Genomic DNA, 20086 nt, shown 5'->3' with positions numbered 1-20086 from the left:
CCGCGAGTGGGCTTGTTTCCGATTCTGTTCATCGTCTTAAAAAAAAAAATCCTGCAACTTCCTTTGTTTTCCTGATTGAATCCCAAATTTTGTGAGACATTTTGACCAACCAAAAGTTAACGAAAATGGGCAAACTTGTGATGGTTTTAAAGCTTGATATATCTAGTTTCTAACCCAAAAAACCACGTTGAAAATGGAGCTAAAACGAAGGAGAAAACTAGCTCCAAAGTTGGGCTCGAGGCTAGTTTTCTGTAGAAAACATATTTTTTTTCCAAACTTTGCACATGTGTTTGACCTATCAAAACTCAACCAAATTCGACGAAACCATTTTTTTCCTTGCCATGTCTAGGTTAAAACCCAACGATTGACTTCCTCAAACACTTAAAGTATTTGGAGAAAAAGAGAGCCAAAGTGAGGCTCGCGAGTTGCAAATTTCCAGAAAATGACATTTTCCAGATTTGGTTCAAAGTTGTTTCCAACCATTCTAACATCCCTAGATTGTTCCTAAGGCTGCCAAAAACTCTTCTAAACTTCATACCTATCATAGAACTCATCAAAAACCCAAAATGAAACCAAAATCAACAACACCCACACTTGAAAAATTGCTTTATCCACCCAATCCAAAATTAGAAATTCAACCTACTCTAATTCAATTTTTCTTAACACTCATATGACTCAAATTATTCTTTAAGAGACTAAAATCACACAATCACAAGGTTAAAACCAATTTTTTCGAAATTGACTCACCTTAGAGATATTTTTTCTTCCCTTCCTTCAATTCTCCTCTTCCTCACCCAAATTTCATTTCTCTCATCCCTAATCTTATCTTAGCTTATACAATTAATATCCTTAGCCTAGACTAGGTGACTTACCTCCAATAGATGAACAACTCATCCCAAAATCAGATTTTTGAAGTGAAGGTAAGAGGGAAGGGGGGAAGAATGGAAGGAAGAACAAAGGCTTGCTTACACGTTGCCTCTGTTTTTAAAAAATATATATAAATATATATAAATAAATTTTTTAACTCATAATTAAGATTAAATAAATTTTTTTCCCTAGATGTAAGACAATGGGGGGGTGCATATGAGGGTGTATGTTAAATATACACTCCGAGTCACCGGAATCACCCGCAATGGGGGGTGTAAAGGATGTACATTTACATCACCACCATGGGGATGTAAAATAAAATGTATATTTACATCTAATTTTACATCCCTTGTAGGCGGGACCCACCCGAGGAAAGAGAAAAAAAATGAGTAAAAGTCGGCATAAAAGCATAGGACCCATAGCTCTGTATTTCTTTGGAAAAGAAATCACATGCGAAGCAGTTTTTGGTTGTTCTGTTCCCCCACGGCTAGTTTTATGAAGAATTAGCCCAGGAGCTTCAGACTTTTTATTTCATGAAGAATCTGGCGGGCTGCAGCAACTTTTATTTCATGAAGAATCAGGCGAGCGGCGATTTGAGCTTTTTATTTCATGTCAAGCAAGCAGTTTTTTTCGTGAAGAATCAGCAGCTTTAATAGATGTCTTTGATTTTTCAAACGCATGCCAAATAGTTCGAGGTAACAACTTTAATAGATGCCTTTGATTTTTCAAATGCATGCCAAACAATTCAAGGCGGCAGCAGCTTTAATAGATGCCTTTGATTTTTCAAAAACATGCCAAACAGTTCAAGGCAGCATCTTCAATTTTCATGCATCTGAAATCAGCAGGTCCAACGGCTAGTTGATCCAAGGCCAAGAAAATTTCAGATTTTCTATATATACCCACCTCTTTGTTCATAAAATCACAATTCTTCTTTACTCACAATTCTTCATACGTTTATTTATTATTGTTGTGCTTTCCTATTTTTTGTGATCATTAAAATGAGTGGAATTGGAGAGGGTTCAAAGAGAGCTAAATTGCCAAACTTTTCCATTGAGGAAGATGTTGCTCTATGCCATGCATACCTAGCAATTAGTGAAGATCCAATTATTGGAAACTCCCAACAAGCTAATGCATTTTGGGCTAGGATTCATAAACAATTCTTTGAATTGTGCCCCTCTAATCGAACTTCTAACAGCCTCAAATGCCGATGGAATTTCATTCAGCCACGATGTCAAAAGTATTGGGAGTGTCTTGTTGAAGCGGATAGGAAAAATAAAAGTGGATCCAGTGAGCTGAATAAGGTATATCTATTTTGTTATTAATCTCTAAATGTTGTATTTTTTATTTACTAATTTTGATTTTATCATTCTATAGGTGGACCTAGCAAAAACTTTGTACCATGAGAACGGCCCTCCTTTTCGTTTGGAGTTTTGAAGAATGCAATCAAGTGGTCAACCGTAGATGTTGATATGTCCCCACCGGCCACTATGTCTCCAAACCTTGATGTTAACTTAGATTCTATTAACTTAGATTATGATGAGCAGGGTGAGAGTGTTCCAAAGACCCAGTACAATAGTGAAATCTCAAGGCCAAAAAAGAGGGCAATAGGAAGGAAGGCTGCTAAAATTGCCAAACAAAAAGGCACTACAGATAGTGAAAGCAGTGTCAAATACAACTCTGCACTCTCATCGTTCAATGCAAGACGTGAAACAATGGATGAGTATAAAGTCATGTTGGTAGAAATAAAGGATATGACTCCAGATAGAAAGGTGTATTGGAAATACCAGCAAAAAAAAATTATAAATGCATGTCAAGCTTCTCGAGTTTAAGAGTTCGATGATAATGTGTATCGTCCTGACCCCCCTCCTGGGTTTGACCAAGAATGAGTTTTATGTTTATGTTGTACGTTATGTTTATGTAGTTTTATGTTTAAGAAATAAAATGTAGTTGTTAATTGAACTTTATGTATTGAAGAAAAGTTGGAATGAAAAATTGAAAAAGGATGTAATAGGAATTTATAGATTTGGCGTTCGAGCTCTAATTGGGGTCCATGATACCTTCCCGAAAAGGGAACGACGTCACAAGTCATACTTGCTACTTTGTTGTGACATATGGTGGATTTTTGGCTTCTGAGGTCGTTTGTGCTTCCAAAACACCATTTAAAAGTTGGATTTTAATTTTTAGGCTTTTTGTTTATTTTGTATTCTTTTTATTTATTATCTATTCTTTTAGACAACATGTAATAGTAATTTAATAATTTTTTTTTTCCATTGCAAATTTTAAAAGCATACATATGACTGAAATGAAGATACATAATATTCTAACACTGCAAGGACATTGCTTGTTAGTTATTGAAAGCATAAAATGCATACATAACATACTATATACTACATTCTTCATTCTCCCCTTTCCTTATCCCACAAGTGATTAATAAGATCATTTCGAAAAGCATGGTGGCGAATTTCATCTCTCATAATTCTTCGCCTACCTAAATATGCTCCAAGTGGTGCTGCATCTCGTCGCACTTCAATCTCAGGAACATTTGCAGGGTCATAATATGAAGGTGTAGGACCCATAGAAGTTGCATCATCATCATCATCATCAGAAGCATATTCATCACGCTTATCCTCCACAATCATATTATGCAAAATGATGCACACATTCATGATTCGCTCAAGATCTTCTTGATGCCAAAAGCGAGCAGGGCCCCTAAGGATGGCAAATCGTGCTTGAAGGATACCAAATGCTCGTTCCACGTCCTTGCGATACGCCTCTTGTTTCCTTGAAAAAAGTTTTTTCTTCCGACCTTGGGGTTGAGAAATTGTTTGAACAATGTTTGACCATTTGGGGTATATCCCATCAGCAAGATAATATCCCTGGTTGTATTCAGTACCATTGACAATAAATTAAACATTTAGTGCACGCCCCTCAAGTACCTGCACAAATAAGGGTGACGAGTAAAGCACATTAAGGTCGTTGTGTGAACCGGGCATTCCAAAATAAGAATGCCAAATCCATGTGTCAAACGAAGCTACAGCCTCAAGAATAATAGTTGGACGACCATGGTGGCCCACATAAGCTCTATGGTGAGCAGTTGGACAATTCTTCCATTCCCAGTGCATGCAGTCCAAGCTCCCAAGCATGCCCGAAAAACCGCGTTTTTGCCCTTTCTCAAGAGCTTTGCAAGGTTAGCCGGTGTCGGTGATTGAAGGTACTCTCTGCCATATATTGCATGGATTGTAAGATAGAATATCTTCAAAGTCTCAATAGATGTGGTTTCTGCAATTCTTAGGTTCTCGTCGATTTGATCGGTAGGTGTTCCATACGCGATTTGTAAGGCAGCTGTTAACTTTTGATGGGTGGAGAAACCGAGATTTCCACAAGCATCTCGTCGTTGTTGGAAGTAAGTGTCGTAGTTCATGACTTGTTCTAAAATTCGGTTGAACAAAGAAGGCGTCATGCGAAATCTCCTCCGGAACTTATCTGCATTATACACAGGAGTGGCACAAAAATAATCTTTCATAAGGCGCATATGGCCAACTTCTCGTTCTCTTAGTACATACCTTCTTCTTGATGAGCTTTTGTGGGCGACAAGGTGGTTTCCACAAATGATCTATTTTGTTAAATATTGGGCTTTTGTGTTGCTATTTGGGTTATTTCTTCTCTGCTCACCCACATGGGCCTATGTTTCTGTGATATCTCTCATTCTATGAACGTGATTGGGTGTGTAATAATGATCTCCTCATGGCATATCGCTTGGCATCCTAGGGCCGTCAGAATCAGTGTCAAACTTGATAAGTCATTTTGATAATTTATTTTGGTTGGGCCTCTCATTTTATTGTTGGGGGGAGAAGAGGAAGAAGAAAGAACAGGAGATAAGATGGATGCTCTTGAAGTGAAGGTAGAGATAGGTTAGATAAAGTGAAGAGATAGGTTTGATGAAGTGAACATATTTATAGGAAATCAATGATATCTGATGGGAGAATCAAAGGGATGAGATGAAGAAAAGAGAATTTGATCTAAGGGATGAGATGAAGATAAGAGAATCCGATCCAACGGTTATTTTTGGATGAAATCATTTTTTCTCCGAATTTAAATATTGTTAGGTCTATTTGTTTGAAAAAATAAAATTAACCTAATACAAAAAAATAATAATTTTATAAAGTAAACACAAAATACAAATTTAACACAAAAACGAATTAAGACAAACAAAACAATTATACATCTTAAATTTACATCTCTCCTCATTGGAGCAAAAAACATATTTACACCCTCCGGAGGTGTAAAGGGGATGTAAAAGTGGCTTTACACTCCCGAATTTACACCCCCCACTATGGATGCTCTAACAAATCCATGTGTAAAAAACTTAGTAGAATGCATAGAAACATTGCTTAATAGAATGCAATTGCATTTTTCCTTTGCAATTCGTAACTTGTGTCATTGTAATTGCATTTTATGTACATTATTGCAAATGTGGTCCATATGCTATTGTAACCGATTTTATACATTTTATTCCTAGAAATCCATGCTTTATATGTTTATCATGAAATAAAAAAGAAACTATATATTTGGATAAGTTTATTTTCAAAAAGAAACATTCAATTAATTAAGGATAAAATAAATATAAGTTATAACAAATGGAAAGTATTAGATCATACGGATTGACATAAATAAAGTTACAAAGCATTAGATTTTCACATATTAACTTTTATTGTTAAGAATTATTTTATTGTTAAATTAGGTCTCACTTTTAAATAATGATGGGAAATTTGTCTCCTATTTGGCAATTGCCTTTGATACAAACAAACAAAAAAAAAAAAAATAAATAAAGAAGGTATGCTTTACCATCAATTGCCGAATCGATACTCATCAATTGCCAAATTGATACCCATCAATTGCCTATTTTGCTTTCACTCAAACCTGTCAAGTTGGCAATCGACAAACAGACAACACGTAATTACCATTCCAATTTGTGCAAACCAACTGCCTGATTGTCAATTGTGAGACTCATGGTTTTACAAGATTATGAATAAATTTTACAAGGTTTGGGAATGTTCATGTCCCAAACGCTGTAATATGGGTCTGTAATGTTGTGGACCGTTGTTTTTACAAGAATAAGGAGAAATTTTACTTGTTCAAGGCCCAACAATTCATGAATATTGTAATTGAGATCCTTTTTATTGTAAATTAGGCTATTACAATATTATCGATCGAAGTGAACCTTAGCATCGTAATAACGATGCCAAAGCTCATAAATTTGAATTCGAATATTGTAATCTACAATATTAGGGATAAACTTTACAATGTTATGGAACATTGATGTGCCCAACACTGTAATATGAGTCATTGATGTTGTAAACCCATGTTTTTACAAGATTAGAGATAAACTTTATAATATTATGGAACGCTTAAGTCCTAGACACTATAACCTAAGTGCTTAATGTTGTAAGCCTTTGTTTTTGCAAGATTAGAGATAATATTCATGATATATGAATATTTATATTTTATGATATTTTCTATTGATTTTGCATGATTAGAATGGTTAGATGCAATGAATTCCATTGTTTTTTTTAAAAAAAAATCTTTACTTATTTAATTATGAAGATACATGGAGAATGAGAATAATCAAATGGGAGAGGTCGTTTGGCAATTGTCAAACAAGTAGTATGAATTTGCAACATGGAATGGCAATTAGACATTGTTTGTTTGTCATTTTCATTGTCCAATTCAAAATTTTCATGTATTACCATACACTAAACCATAAATGTGCAGTATATTTATGTTTAATAATTTAGGTACTTGTATTTTAAGTAACTACTTCTAGTTAGTATCATTAATATTCTTGGCGATTTGAGTAACTGAGAACCAGGGAGCACGTAATGGAAAACCAGGGAGCATCCAATTGCATACAAATATGCAACTGCATTTTAAGTACAATCTTATAACTCAAAAGTTTTTTGGGATCCCGTTTATTACGTTACGGTATTATTATATTCAAAACATTGTAACATCGATCCTGACTCTTGTAAACTTTTGTGGTTACTAGAATAAGGGCCACTTTTTATATCACAAAGATCCAACCTTATCAATTCTTTGTAACATAGATCCATATTCTTGCAAAATAAGGATTTACAATTTTATGGATTTGGTGAACCCTAATGTTGTAATCATGGTTCAAAAACTTGTAAATCACTAACCAAATCTTGTAACTTATAAGTTTTAGAATCCTCTTACAATGTTATGGTACCCTCATATCCAAACTATTATAATACCGATCCTTAATTTTGTAAACTCTTGTGTTTACTAGAATAAAGAGCCCATTTTACATCCTTAAGGTCCACACTTATCAATTCCTTGTAATGTTGATGTCCTTATAAAATGGGGATTTACATGGGAACCTAGGGGATTGGTAACTTTCTTCTCCTTCATTACCGAATTTAGTATTTTAGTTGAAATTATACATATTATATGTAAATATTATTTTTATGAGTGGATATTCTTATGAGATTTTCTATTTAAACTCCATACTTCTCTTTGTTCACCCCATCTTCTAAGTTCACCCCAACTTCTAATTTAAATTTTCACAATTTCTAAGAAAACCTCATTATCTTCCCAAACTACCCTTAAACCAAGTTGAAAAAATAAAAAATAAAAGAGTCTTTCTATTTAAACCCCACTATCTTCCTATTACAAACTATAGAAAAAAAAAAGCATATATCTAAACTAAATAGTGGGGAAAAGATGAAGAAGGCCCTTATTTTTTGAGAAGAAGATGAAGGTCCTAGACTAAATAAAGATTTCTAAATTAGAAATTAAATAAGGAGATATTTATTTGCATTGTAGATAAAAAAGTGCAATAATCATTTGCTATTTACTTACACAACGGTACAATAATCTTCCACTGTTTACAAATTTAAAGTGCATATGTTTCGTATCACAAAATGAATATTTTGAAGTGGAATATTCTTGTCTCTTATGCAGGCAAGAAGGTCACCAAAACCTTGAGAGCCCAAATAGATGGGGAAAAAACAGAAAAAGGAAAAACACAAAATTGCCTGCAAAAATCAGCCCTCATATGCATAACCCCAAAGAAACAAAAATAAACTAACTCCAGGACATAACTCTTAATAAAATCGTTGCAATAATTTAGACACAAAGCATACCTTTCTTTCCAATAAAGGGTTTAGGATTTAAGGTTTAGGGTTAAGTACCCATGTTTTTACTACGCTAGAGGATTTTGTATTTTTCTAAAACTTAATATAAAAGTGGTGGGGTGTGTGGGGTGTGTGTATAGATGTATTAGGTTTAAGTATTAAGTTGAATGACCTTTTTTTGTCTTTTTACACAATAATAAAACTTACAGCTTAATGATTTAAATTGGGGTGAACAAAGAGAAGTGTGGGGTTTAAATAAAAAATCTCTATTCTTATTTAACAGTTTTTAAAATTTTTTTTTTTTAATAGATGGGAAGCGGTAACCTGTATAACAAGGATATGAACCAAAAATCAAAGGAGAATCATAAGGGAAATTTTTGTGGGAACATGAATATGAGGATGACAATGTATTAAATTATTTGTTTAGGCATAGAAATAAGTTTGTAAAAGCATATTTTGAATATGCTATGAGTTATATTCAAGAAATAATATATAGTTTTAGTTTTAAGACATTTGTTTGAAATTATTTTAGAATTAGCTTGAATTCTAAAGTTTTGTACATGAGAAGCGAATGAGATGGTAACTTAATCACTTTCTTCCCCTTCATTACCTCATTTAGTATTTTGTTATGTTACATACTCATATAAAATTTCTAGTATTTTAGTTGAAATTGTATGTATTATATGTAAATATCATATTTATGTATTATATATTGATTATAAAGTGCAATATATATTATTTAAGTATTATATTATTAGATATTCTTATTTAACATTTTTTTATTGATCGGAACGTGAACCAATTATATTACGAGGATATGAACCAAAAACCAAAGAAGGATCATAAGAGAAATTTTTGTTGGAAGATGCTACGAGTCATCTTCAAAAAATAATATATATTTTTTGTTATAATGCATTTGTTTAAAGTTATTTTTAAAATAAGCACAAATACATATATGTTTTTATATAATAATATCTCATCTTGAGAAGTAATTATAGTGTGGCTTCATCAAAGTATGGTCATATAATATTCATTATAATATAAGTTGATATTTATTGATTTTATGTTGATATTTATTGATTTTATGTCTTAAAAGTTGAATATCTTATCATTAATTGATATTATAACACGTGAACAAGTTTACTTAGTCATATTTTAGCTCTTTATAATAATTTATTCACATTTAAGAAATAACAAAACAAAAAGAATAGTTTAGATGTTCAAAAATTATTTTTGGTTACAAGTATTAAAAAAAAAATTCAATTTGGCTAATTGGATTTATATAAAGCTACCCAAGTTTTATTGTTTTTGGTTACAAGTTATATAAAGCAACCCCTAACTCATGAATCATGAAAAAAATCTTCAAGCGTTGTAAAATAATTAAAATAATTGTAACAACATTATGGTCCACCCTAATTCATATCATTGCAATTCTCTAATTTACAAAGAAAATGACACATAGTACCAAGGTAAGAATGAACATTGGAGTAAAATTGTGTCATTATCCTTGTAAACACAACTGAAAATCTTGTAATCTATGAGAAAACTTGTAAACTTGTAAACTTTCTACTTTTATACTTGTTTTTCTTGACTTTTAACAATGTACTATAAAATCCATGGGCATGTTAGGAAAAGAATATAAATTTATAATACTTCTTGGATGTCTATGAAAATACAAGCATGTAACATGGAGTTCAACAATTAATATAGTTCTTATTTAGAAATTGATTTCAACCAATCACATAGACAAAACTCGAGGTGAAAAAATTTGATGGATAGAGACTTTGAAGCTCTCAAATAAATGTTGATTCGCATTCACCAATTCTATGAAACAAAAGAAACAAAAATTAAAACTTAACCACAACTAGCCATAGTAATTCATATAAATAAAACCAGCAACTCATAATGAAATTGAGTAAAGCTACAATGAGGTGACATATCAAAATCAGAAGAAAAAAAGAGAGTCTAAAACGGTAACTTTAGATTTATAAAAGTAAACAAATGCCATTGTGAAATTCATAAGCATGTCATCATGAGTCAAATAGAATAAATTCAATTAAAAAATAACATGTCAAGTCATATGCCAATTGCCAAATAAGGAGGCCCGTAATTTGCATTAAATATTAACAAAAAGTAAAAATTGGACAATTTGTATAACTAGTAACTAATTTTTTAAAAAATCTGGGCACATCAGTGCACCTAGTGCACTATAGACGTTCCCTAAAATTAGTATGAGGTGCAAAGAGCAAATAATGAGGTTCCAATAAAATCTCCCTTGACTTTATCTTGAATTGTCATTTACCACAATAATAAATATCCTGTGAGTTTTACCTCTCCTTTTTGATTTCAAGCTTTTTATCTCTCATTTGTATTGTTATGGCTTGGTTTTTTCAAGCCCTAAAAAATGCTATCGTGCGTGATCGATGGAGGCACACCAGATTGTCTTAATTTTGTTGCTACCGCTCCGTTATTGTATCGCCATAATGATATGAATATATATATAAAGCAAAAGGCAGAGAATTGTGAAACATTCAAAATATTAGAACTTTAGAACATGTCATTGATTAATGCAAACATTAAGAATTAAAATTATTAATTAAATGATGATAATACAGTAAATTAACACTTTTTCATATTTTTTAAAAATTAAAATCAAATAATGGATTGTATTTTAATAGAATACAACTACCATTATCTTTTTTAATTCTAAAATAAATTTAAATTTAGAAAAAAAATATTTCGCAAACGTAGAAGCGTATGCGGAGGGGCTAATTAATAGTAATGAATAATAATAATAAAATTTAAAAAACAGAAACATAGAGTTAAGAAATGAACATCCGCCCAAAAAACAAAGGTTTTGAAAAGAACTCTTCCCTTACCCAACGCAACTCCAAACACCCATCCTCTCTCTCTCTCTCTGCCGATTCTCTCTCTGTACCCTTCTCCCCTATCACTCATTCTAATAACTTGGCAGAGCAGAAGACGAGTGGGAGACTTGTCAGAGGAGGAGAAGCAGGCGACGGCTGAAGGCGTTAACGTCGCCGGTCTTGAAGTGGACATGAAATTCATCACAACTTATTCCGGACTATTATATCAAATTATTTAAAATCTAGTCAATCAAAAAAACAAATGTTGCCTTGCCCACTAAAAGGTGTTAGATACAACTGTCTGAAACTTTGAGTTGATGGTTACCAGTATGCATGAGAATTGAGGCAAGTTTTCCATTTGATTCTAGCGAGCCAAACATAGCTCCAAATGTTAGCTCTGTTACGTTTACCAATTACCATGATGCATCTTAGCAACAGAGCTGGATTACCTCTCATGGGTTCTCTCAGGCTCTTCTTCCCATGCTGTGCAGTCTCAAGTTCCTATACCACTCCATGAACTACACGGTGACGCCTAGAATCACATCGCCTGATAGAGATTTTAGTGCCAGTTTTAATGTGGCACAATCCAACTGGTTGATTACTAGGCTTAGCAAAGATGGGAAAGTTAGAAAAGCACGCCAAGTGTTCGATGAAATGCCTGACAAAGACGTTGTCACATGGACAACAGTGATCACGGGTTATATCAGATGTGGGATGATGGAGGAGGCTAGGAGGCTGTTTGACAGAGTGGATGCTAAGAAGGATGTGATCACTTGGACTGCGTTGGTCAGTGGGTATATAAGGCTAAAACAAATTAAGGAGGCAGAGAGGTTGTTTTATCAGATGCCGGTGAAGAATGTGGTTTCTTGGAACACCATGATTGATGGGTATGCACGGAATTGTCAGGTTGATATGGCTTTGGAGTTGTTTGAGAGGATGCCAGAGAAGAATGTGGTATCTTGGAATACAGTTTTAACAGCTTTGGCACACTGTGGCAGAATTGAAGAGGCAAGGAGGCGTTTTAATTTGATGCCGGAAAGGGATGTTATTTCGTGGACAGCAATGGTTGCGGGATTTTCAAGAAATGGCATGATTGATGAAGCTCGAGAATTTTTTGATAGGATGCCTAAAAGGAATGTGGTTTCGTGGAATGCAATGATTACAGGCTACACCCAGAATATGAGATTGGATGAGGCTCTTGAATTATTTGAGAGGATGCCGGGGAGGGACATGCCATCATGGAATACAATGATTACTGGTTTCATTCAGAATGGGGATTTAAAGCGGGCGGAGGAATTGTTTATTCGGATGCCGCAAAAGAATGTCATCTCTTGGACTACGATGATCACAGGGTATGTACAAGATGGGCAAAATGAAAAAACATTGATGTTTTTTTCAAAAATGCTGGTGGATAATGGGGTGAAACCGAATCAGGGAACTTTTGTGAGTGTTCTAAGTGCTTGTAGTAACTTAGCTGGTTTCAGTGAGGGACAACAAATACATCAGATGATAAGTAAAACAGTCCATCAGGAATGTGCATTCTTGGTATCAGCACTCATAAACATGTATTCAAAATGTGGTGAATTAGTCGCTGCTAGGAAGATGTTTGAAGATGGATTGACAACCCATAGGGATATGGTCTCCTGGAATGGTATGATCGCAGCCTATGCACATCATGGATGTGGTGTTGAGGCAATTAACTTGTTTAATGAAATGCGGAAATTAGGGTGCAAACCTGACGATGTTACTTATGTGGGGCTGCTTTCTGCATGCAGCCATGCTGGTTTGGTGGGGGAGGGGCTAAAGTATTTTAATGAACTTCTTAGAGATGGGTCAATACAAGTGAGAGAAGATCATTACACATGCTTGGTTGATCTCTGTGGTCGGGCTGGGAGGCTCAAAGAAGCTTTTAATGTCCTTGAGAAGCTGGGGACTAAGATATCGGCATCTGTTTGGGGGGCTCTTCTTGCTGGATGTAATGTTCATGGCAACATGGACATTGGGAAGCTGGCTGCAGAGAAGCTTTTAGAGGAGGAGCCAGAGAAAGCAGGCACTTACTTGTTGTTGTGTAACATATATGCTTCCTCTGGGAAATGGAGAGAAGCTGCAAAGATAAGGATGAAAATGAAAGAGAAAGGGTTGAAGAAGCAGCCTGGTTGCAGCTGGATAGAAGTTGGAAATAAGGTGCATGTGTTTGTGGTTGGTGATAAGTCTCATTATCAGTCTGAACTTATATATTCTTTACTTTGCAATCTACATGAAAGAATGAAGAAGATTGGTTATATACCTTATGATGATCTGACAGTAGATGATGATTTTTCATGAACATAGATTCTCAATTAGCAGATAGTTCAAAAGGCACTATTAGAAAAGTGATTAATTATCCATGACGAGTTTGCTCACATCGCTCTCTTTCGTTGGCATCTCCTCTCACCTCTCAGACCCATCAAATTAGGTTTTTCACGAAACCCCAGTTGCTATTTATTTGTTTCCTTTCTTTATTTTTATGCTAAATTGTTATAAGTCCATATTCTTATGTTTGGGACTGCGAATGAATCTTCCTTTCATGGTATAGTCCATGCCCTTTGGCATTTTATTTGTTGAGTCATAGATTAGTATAATACTTTAACCTTGAAAAAGCGTATGAATTTATCTGTGTAGTAATTCTCTTGATGCTCTAGAGAGAGGATCATTAGTCATAATTTTCCTTTCAAGTAAATTATACCTAGATCACTTTATCTGACTTGCTTGTGTGAAAGTAATGCCAGAACTTGAATAGTAAACATAGAAAATGAAAAGCACTGGATGGCTTATCTGCAAAAGAATGTGATTGTTTAACTCCCACTAGTTACATACCAATTCAAGAAAATCTCTGAAACTATTATATGTCAAGTTCTTTCTCTTTTTCCTTATCTTGGCTGGTGTTATTTGATACCAAAGGCGGAGGTAGGATGTTACAAAAACTGGGTTGGGCTAACATAGAGACAGCCTTGACTCTATGAGGAGTCTCACGTGAATTTGTTGGTTGCTTCATTGCATATTGCAGCTCATAGATTTTTCATTTCCTAGCAGCTTCTTGCTTATAAACACAACCCCTCAAACAAGCCAAGCAAGAAATTCAAAGAATTCCTTATGACAACTGCATAATTGTGTGTGGTTTACATGGTTGGTGGCTATCATCCTAATCTTTTTTATTTCTATGTGCAAAACCACATATTGGATCTAGCTCTGCATAGAGCAAGTCATAGACTGAAAATTCCTTTAATTTCATTAATTAGGAATTTCATTCCTCAATTTTTTCTTTGTTCTTTGATCTTTTCAATGACAACACCAATGGATATATCGAGTTTGTGGAGTTTGTGCAGACATTGAGTGTTTTCCACCCAAAAATCCCTGATGCAATCAAAATTACTTGCAAGTAATATAGTCATGATACTATGATAGTAAATCCTACTTTGGCCATCTCCTATGTGTTTGGAATTTTTAGATTTTCAATTGGCAGTAGTAGCATGTCTTGCACAGAATCTTCTGCTGTGTTGCTTTTCAACTCAAATGCACACTCTAAAATGGATACATTTGAATGGCAGATGCTTTTGAATTGTATGATTTGGGGCGCACTGGTTACATCTAGTGAAGGGAGGTAAGTCCCAGTGGTTTCTTTTTTGTTTCTGAATGCTCATTGAGTTAAAGATCTTGAGGCATAAGTTTGTGTGGACTGCTGGTTTTCCATAGAAGCAAGAGGCGAATGTGAGAAACTTATTGAAGACAGCTAGGATATTCTTGATTGCTAGTATCTTATGAGATTAGTTGTTCTTTGTTGATTATGATTCATAATAAAACTTAAGCTAAAGGTAAGACTGAACTACAAAAAAGTAGCCTACAAGGGGCAGTAGTGAGGCCCAGCTTCAAAATCAAGCTCAATTATGGAAATATGTCCTTATTAATTTTTATTTTTATTTATTTTTTATGAGTTTCCTGTTGTCTTTAATAGGTTACTAAGGGACTTGTATCAGTTTGAGAAAGTTCATTAAAATTCACTGACAATATCGTTTTACTATTGGAGATGTGTAGAATTGTGAAATTCTGTTGACATTTCCTGCAAACATGATCTCTTCAGAAAGCAGGCAAAGTTTTGTACAGAAGAAATCCAAAGTACCTGGCTACAGTTCAATGTGAGATTGTCACTGGCCAGGATTTCTTCTATTTAGTGTGTCACAATAAACAAAAGCAGTTTTTTTGTTCACCCATGGTAATGATAAGTCACATTTAGGTAGCCATCAATTACGTGCACATTAGCAACCTCATTTGAACCCCATATACCTTTTTGGCAATTTGCCTTTTTCTTCAGAACTTCAAAGTATGACTGCAATGATTGCGGCAAACTCATTACTATTATTGAAGTTAAATACTTTTTCAAAAATCAATTGCAAGACATGCTAGACTATTTAGGACAGTCCCTTTAAGTCTATTCTTGTGCTGGGCATGCCTTTTATTCTTGGGAGGAATTGGTTCTCTTCTGTGAATTATCTGTCTTTGAGATGTTCCTGCTCCAAATATATTGATGTCAGCATTAAGTCAGTTTAGTGTAATAAAGATTTGGTGGCGTGCTTTTGATTGTTTGTTTTCATCTTTCATGAAATCAGAATGCAAGGTGCTCAGGATCTATAGTGGTATTTGTTTTTTGAATGAGGTGGGGCATTCATAATTGGTTCTTTTTTGTCTTCTGTTTCTCTGACAAATTAAGATAAAAATGTTATTGTTGCAGTGTTCTCTATTATCGAGCATACTGTAGATTTTTTAAATTTTGTTCTTGCAACTTAAATCAATATCTGCACTTTTTCCCCTTGATTCTGAGCCATGTATATTTGCAGATGAGTGGAGGTCATGGATAAGATGAAAGGACTTATTTTATTTTTAAATTCAGGTTGATAGTGTAAGAATATCAACCAAGTGAATGTTTCTGCACTTTACAGTTTACACTCAAAGTCAAAGTGGTTCTCGTCGTCTTCCTTCTGTGCCTTGACCTCCTAAGTTTGGTACAGGTTTAGAAAATAGGAGATCTTAATCTTAGTCTACAATTCATAAGATATGATTTGATTTGATTATCACCCCTAATGTGATGATGAGTTCCCCATCCAAGGTACTGGTTGCTAGTTGCAAACTTACAACTTAGAGTTGAGTTCAGATTGTGATAATTGGCTAGTCAAGTTTACTAAATCAGCTTGGTCAAAGCCTCATATGTAGAATTGTAACATGATAATCATCATGATGGTTTGTTTATTTGTAGTAGCAAGTTTCTATGCACAAATTTATCACAAAATTAAGGTACTCAAAATATAACAGCTTACTATTTTTATGATTGAACAGAGTATTTATCATTCATTAGCCTATGGTTTATCACTATTTTCTGCATAAAAATCGAATGTAAGGGTGTTCAATTTTCTGAATGGATATCCATCATGATTTTTGTTTTAGTTGCAGATGTAAAGTCAGTAAACTCTTAGATATCATGAATAGGTTATGTTTATATTATAGTGTATTTTTCTCATTTATAATTTTGTGGATTTGTATTTTATTAGAAGATGACTTTTTATATCTATTTTATCTCTTTTCCTTTCACATTTGATCCGGTGGGGTTTTTATCCATCTCGTTGATCCCTTTTTTATCCATCTCTTTTCCTTTCCTACATTTGATTCAGTTTGATATCCGTGAGGCATGAAATCTGGAGTCAATTTGACGACCTTAAGGGAACCCCCTCATACAATTTGTTCATTTCTGTCAAATTTCCCCTCCCAATTATCGAGATGGATTCACGACATCCTTTTTTTTTTTCTTTTCGAAGTGATACTTTTTCATGTTCGGAAGGGACAGGGAAAACTATCTTTTTCCTTTTCCGATGGGACAAACTAGCGTGGTAGACGCACACTTATAAGGAGTTTACTTAGAGCGATTTTTATCGATGTGGGACAACTTTGTTTCTTCGTTTTTATTTTTATTTTTTATTTTTTATTTTTTATGTTCTTCATCCTCTCCTTGATTGTTTCATATTTTTATCAATGCAGGTTCAAACTTATCTCAGGATGTGAAGGGCCCTGCTCAGCCTGATCGGATTACAAAAATAAGATTGCAGTTTCAAACATTCCTTTCAGAGGCAGCTGGATTTTATCATGATTTGATAGTGAAGATGAGAGCAAAGTATGGGTTCCCTCTGGCCTCTGGGGTATTTCTCTGAGGATTCTGAAAATAGAATTGTTATGGACAAGGATACTGGAATGAAGATGATGCCACCGATGTTTGATCTACTTGGGTGATCTTGCATGCTACAAAGGATCATCAGCTATTTGTTTTGATATTTTTCTTCATATATTTTTCTCCGGATGTGTCTGTTTATGATGATTTTGGCCCTTCACTCTGACAAAACATCCTCCTTTTTCAGCTTCCTAGAGTTGGTTGCTGTTTATCGATATTTTCCTAGCCTGGCGGTGGATAGTCCCTTTTCAACTGCAAGTGATAACTTGATTGTTCCATTGTGACAAGGTACGTATTGTGTTCTTAGCGTGACCTATGGAAATGTTGTAATTGTTTCCTGTGCTGCGCTCTTATCTTGACATTTTTTTAAGGAATTATTGCCAATTATTTACCCTTTCCATGAATAATTCTTCTCTCAAAATTTTAGGCCATAATTAGAGGTCTAATGGTTTTTCTTTTGGCTTCTCAAGGATTACTTCTAACTTTTGTTCACTGAGAATCGTATAGCTTTGCGAAACTTTTGGTTGCCCATGCTTCTTTCTTGCGGTATTAGGGATGTGAAATTTACTCAATTTTGTTAAGTCGTACGATAATTTTGCCTGTTCCCAGAAACATTTAACTTCTGAGAACATATTGATTGATAAACTAGCTGATTTTGATTAATTACTGCATAATTGGAACATAAAGCATACCCTCTATGTCTCAAAGAGATTGCCTTCTATGAACAAGTGAATATTGAAAGTGATCATAATGGTTACAGATTAATGTATTTCAGTTGAATCTCTCATTCAGACTTTATGAATTTTTCAGTGGATGAGAAGAAGGAAATCCCTTCTGTTGTTTACCAGTTCAATTCTTCCATCAACTTTTTCCGCAAGGCCAAAATGATGGATGATGCATTGAAGACGTACAGAAGAATGCAAGAGATGAAAATTCAACCCACTAAGCAAACACTTACCTATCTGTTATATGCGATCTTGTGGGGGAACATTAAGAGGAATATGGAGAGTGAAAATTTGGTGGTAAGCAGAGATCTACATGAGTAATTGCTACTGAACTGTCTTCACGGTGGCTACTTTGAGAGAGTGATGGAGGTCCTTGACTTTATTAAGGAACATGGTATGTGCACTGACAAGTGGTTGTACAGGAGTGAGTTTGTAAAACTTCATAAGAATCTTTATAGGAATTTAAAGGCGTCAGAAGCCAGAACTGAGGCTCAGTTGATTGAAGAGAAGTTCAATATGAACTGGGATGATTTACTGCAAGATTCTTGCAATATTAAAGTAAATAGAGGAGAGCTAAGAAGTGAATATGGGGGTAAATTAGATTCACTAAGGTATCGGCACATAGAAAAGAAAAGCCATTTATGGTGCATTGCGGCTCTCATTGACCAAAACCAATTACCTTCTACAGCTCCGAGTTTCCTATTTGAAGGTTTTGCAACAGCGAATATGGAAGATGCATTATGGTTCTCAGATGAAACCAAACTCGTACTCCATTTGTAAGGTCTGAATCATGCCGGGAAGGGACATGCCATCATGGAATACAATGATTACTGGTTTCATTCAGAATGGGGATTTAAAGCGGGCGAAGGAGTTTTTTTATTCAAATGCTGCAAAGGAATGTCATCTCATGGACTACGTTGATCACAGGGTATGTACAAGATGGGCAAAATGAAAAAGGATTGATGATTTTTTCAAAAATGCTGGTGGATAATGGAGTGAAACCAAATCAGGGACTTTTGTGAATGTTCCAAGTGCTTGTAGTAACCGAGCTGGTTTCAGTGAGGGACAACAAATACATCAGATGATAAGTAAAACAGCCCCAAAAAAAAAAAAAAAAAAAAAACCTGTATATGTATTTTACTCCTAAAATAAACTCACATGCTTGAGAATCTCTTTCATTATAAAAACCAAATTGGCATATATCGTAAACCCTATAAGAAACTCTACTTCATCTATTATACTTGCTTACGCTTTTGCCTGGTCCATCAAAACCAAAAGGTACTAAGCAGGGCATTGCATAACACCCAATATTGCCAAGCCTAGTGACGTGAGTTTGTAACTAAATAGGGCATTCTCGTAATTGGTTGCTTGATTGAAATCTTCTCAGGTGATGCATGATAGTCTTGGACTGTTCACCTTGGTGGTGGTGAGTCGCACAAAGCATGCCCCTACCCTTGGGTAAGTAGGGTCCCCCAACTACAAAAGGCGGGTAGTAAATCCCTAAATGAAAAAGAGAATTCAACTAGGGGTACTGTGACCCCACGGACCAAGATGCCTTGCCTGAGCTTGGACCTCATCACACAATCACTTTTTCTCTCAAACAATTGCAACAGCTCCTCCAATTTTGATCCTCTTATTGTTATACAAGTAATTATTTTCTCTTCTTTCTTTATTTTTTACTTCTTGTTTAAATATGAATTTCTCTGTTTTGGTGTTGATTATTTGTATTTGCTTCTTGGTGACGACATTCTTGTGTATGTCATGGACATTCACGGAAGCAGATAGAAATGGTAGAATCGATGAAGAAGAGTGGTGGGAATACGTTGTAGAAAATCTTTCTTTATTGAAAGTGCTCTAATGGAATTTGTAAGGCAACTCATTACATTAGTGACACATGACTAATGAGTTGCATAATTTTGTCAGATGATTGAATTAGTTCAACTACGGACTTTGCTCTTGCTACTTTTTGATGTTTTAGTTGCATATGTAAATTCAGTAAATTCATGGATATCACAAATAGGTTATGGTTATATTATAGTGTATTTTTGTGATTTATAATTTTGCGGATTTGGATTTTATTAAATGATGACTTTTTATATCTATTTTATTGCATATTTTTATTTATTTAATTGCAGAAATTTTATTTTTAACCTAGAAATTTAATTTAATTCAATTATATTAAAAATAAAATGTAATGTAATTAAATGCAACGTAATTCCATTG

The 20086-nt window shown here is 34.4% G+C and overlaps 1 protein-coding gene and 1 pseudogene across 7 annotated transcripts; one reads left to right on the top strand and one right to left on the bottom strand.

The window, feature by feature from the left end:
* Positions 1 to 3263: 3263 nt before the first annotated feature.
* LOC148914858 (uncharacterized) lies at positions 3264 to 4399 on the bottom strand (annotated as a pseudogene).
* Positions 4400 to 10866: 6467 nt separating this feature from the next.
* Positions 10867 to 19063, top strand: LOC148914857 (pentatricopeptide repeat-containing protein ELI1, chloroplastic-like). 7 transcript variants are annotated; one of them, XM_089043250.1, is made up of 5 exons: positions 10871 to 13072; positions 14476 to 14528; positions 15532 to 15578; positions 16952 to 17426; positions 17949 to 19063. In XM_089043250.1, exons 1-3 carry the CDS (start codon positions 11369 to 11371, stop codon positions 15554 to 15556), a joined length of 1782 nt encoding a protein of 593 aa, XP_088899376.1. In that variant the 5' UTR covers positions 10871 to 11368; the 3' UTR covers positions 15557 to 15578; positions 16952 to 17426; positions 17949 to 19063. The 7 variants fall into 7 exon arrangements, with proteins under 7 accessions (XP_088899374.1, XP_088899376.1, XP_088899377.1 ...); XM_089043251.1 differs by lacking the exon at positions 15532 to 15578 and adding an exon at positions 13220 to 13343; XM_089043246.1 differs by having other exon boundaries at positions 10871 to 13343.
* Positions 19064 to 20086: the final 1023 nt, after the last annotated feature.

The sequence above is a fragment of the Prunus mume genome, linkage group LG8 (assembly GCF_029339155.1).
Source record: "Prunus mume cultivar Tortuosa linkage group LG8, ASM2933915v1, whole genome shotgun sequence".
NCBI classification, from domain to species: domain Eukaryota; kingdom Viridiplantae; phylum Streptophyta; class Magnoliopsida; order Rosales; family Rosaceae; genus Prunus; species Prunus mume.
Note: the sequence above shows the minus strand (reverse complement) of the source record. Positions and strands in the feature narration are given on the sequence as shown.

Coding starts and splice junctions, on each gene's coding strand:
- LOC148914857 (XM_089043248.1), top strand. CDS start 11,369: ATGCTGTGCAGTCTCAAGTTCCTATACCACTCCATGAACTACACGGTG.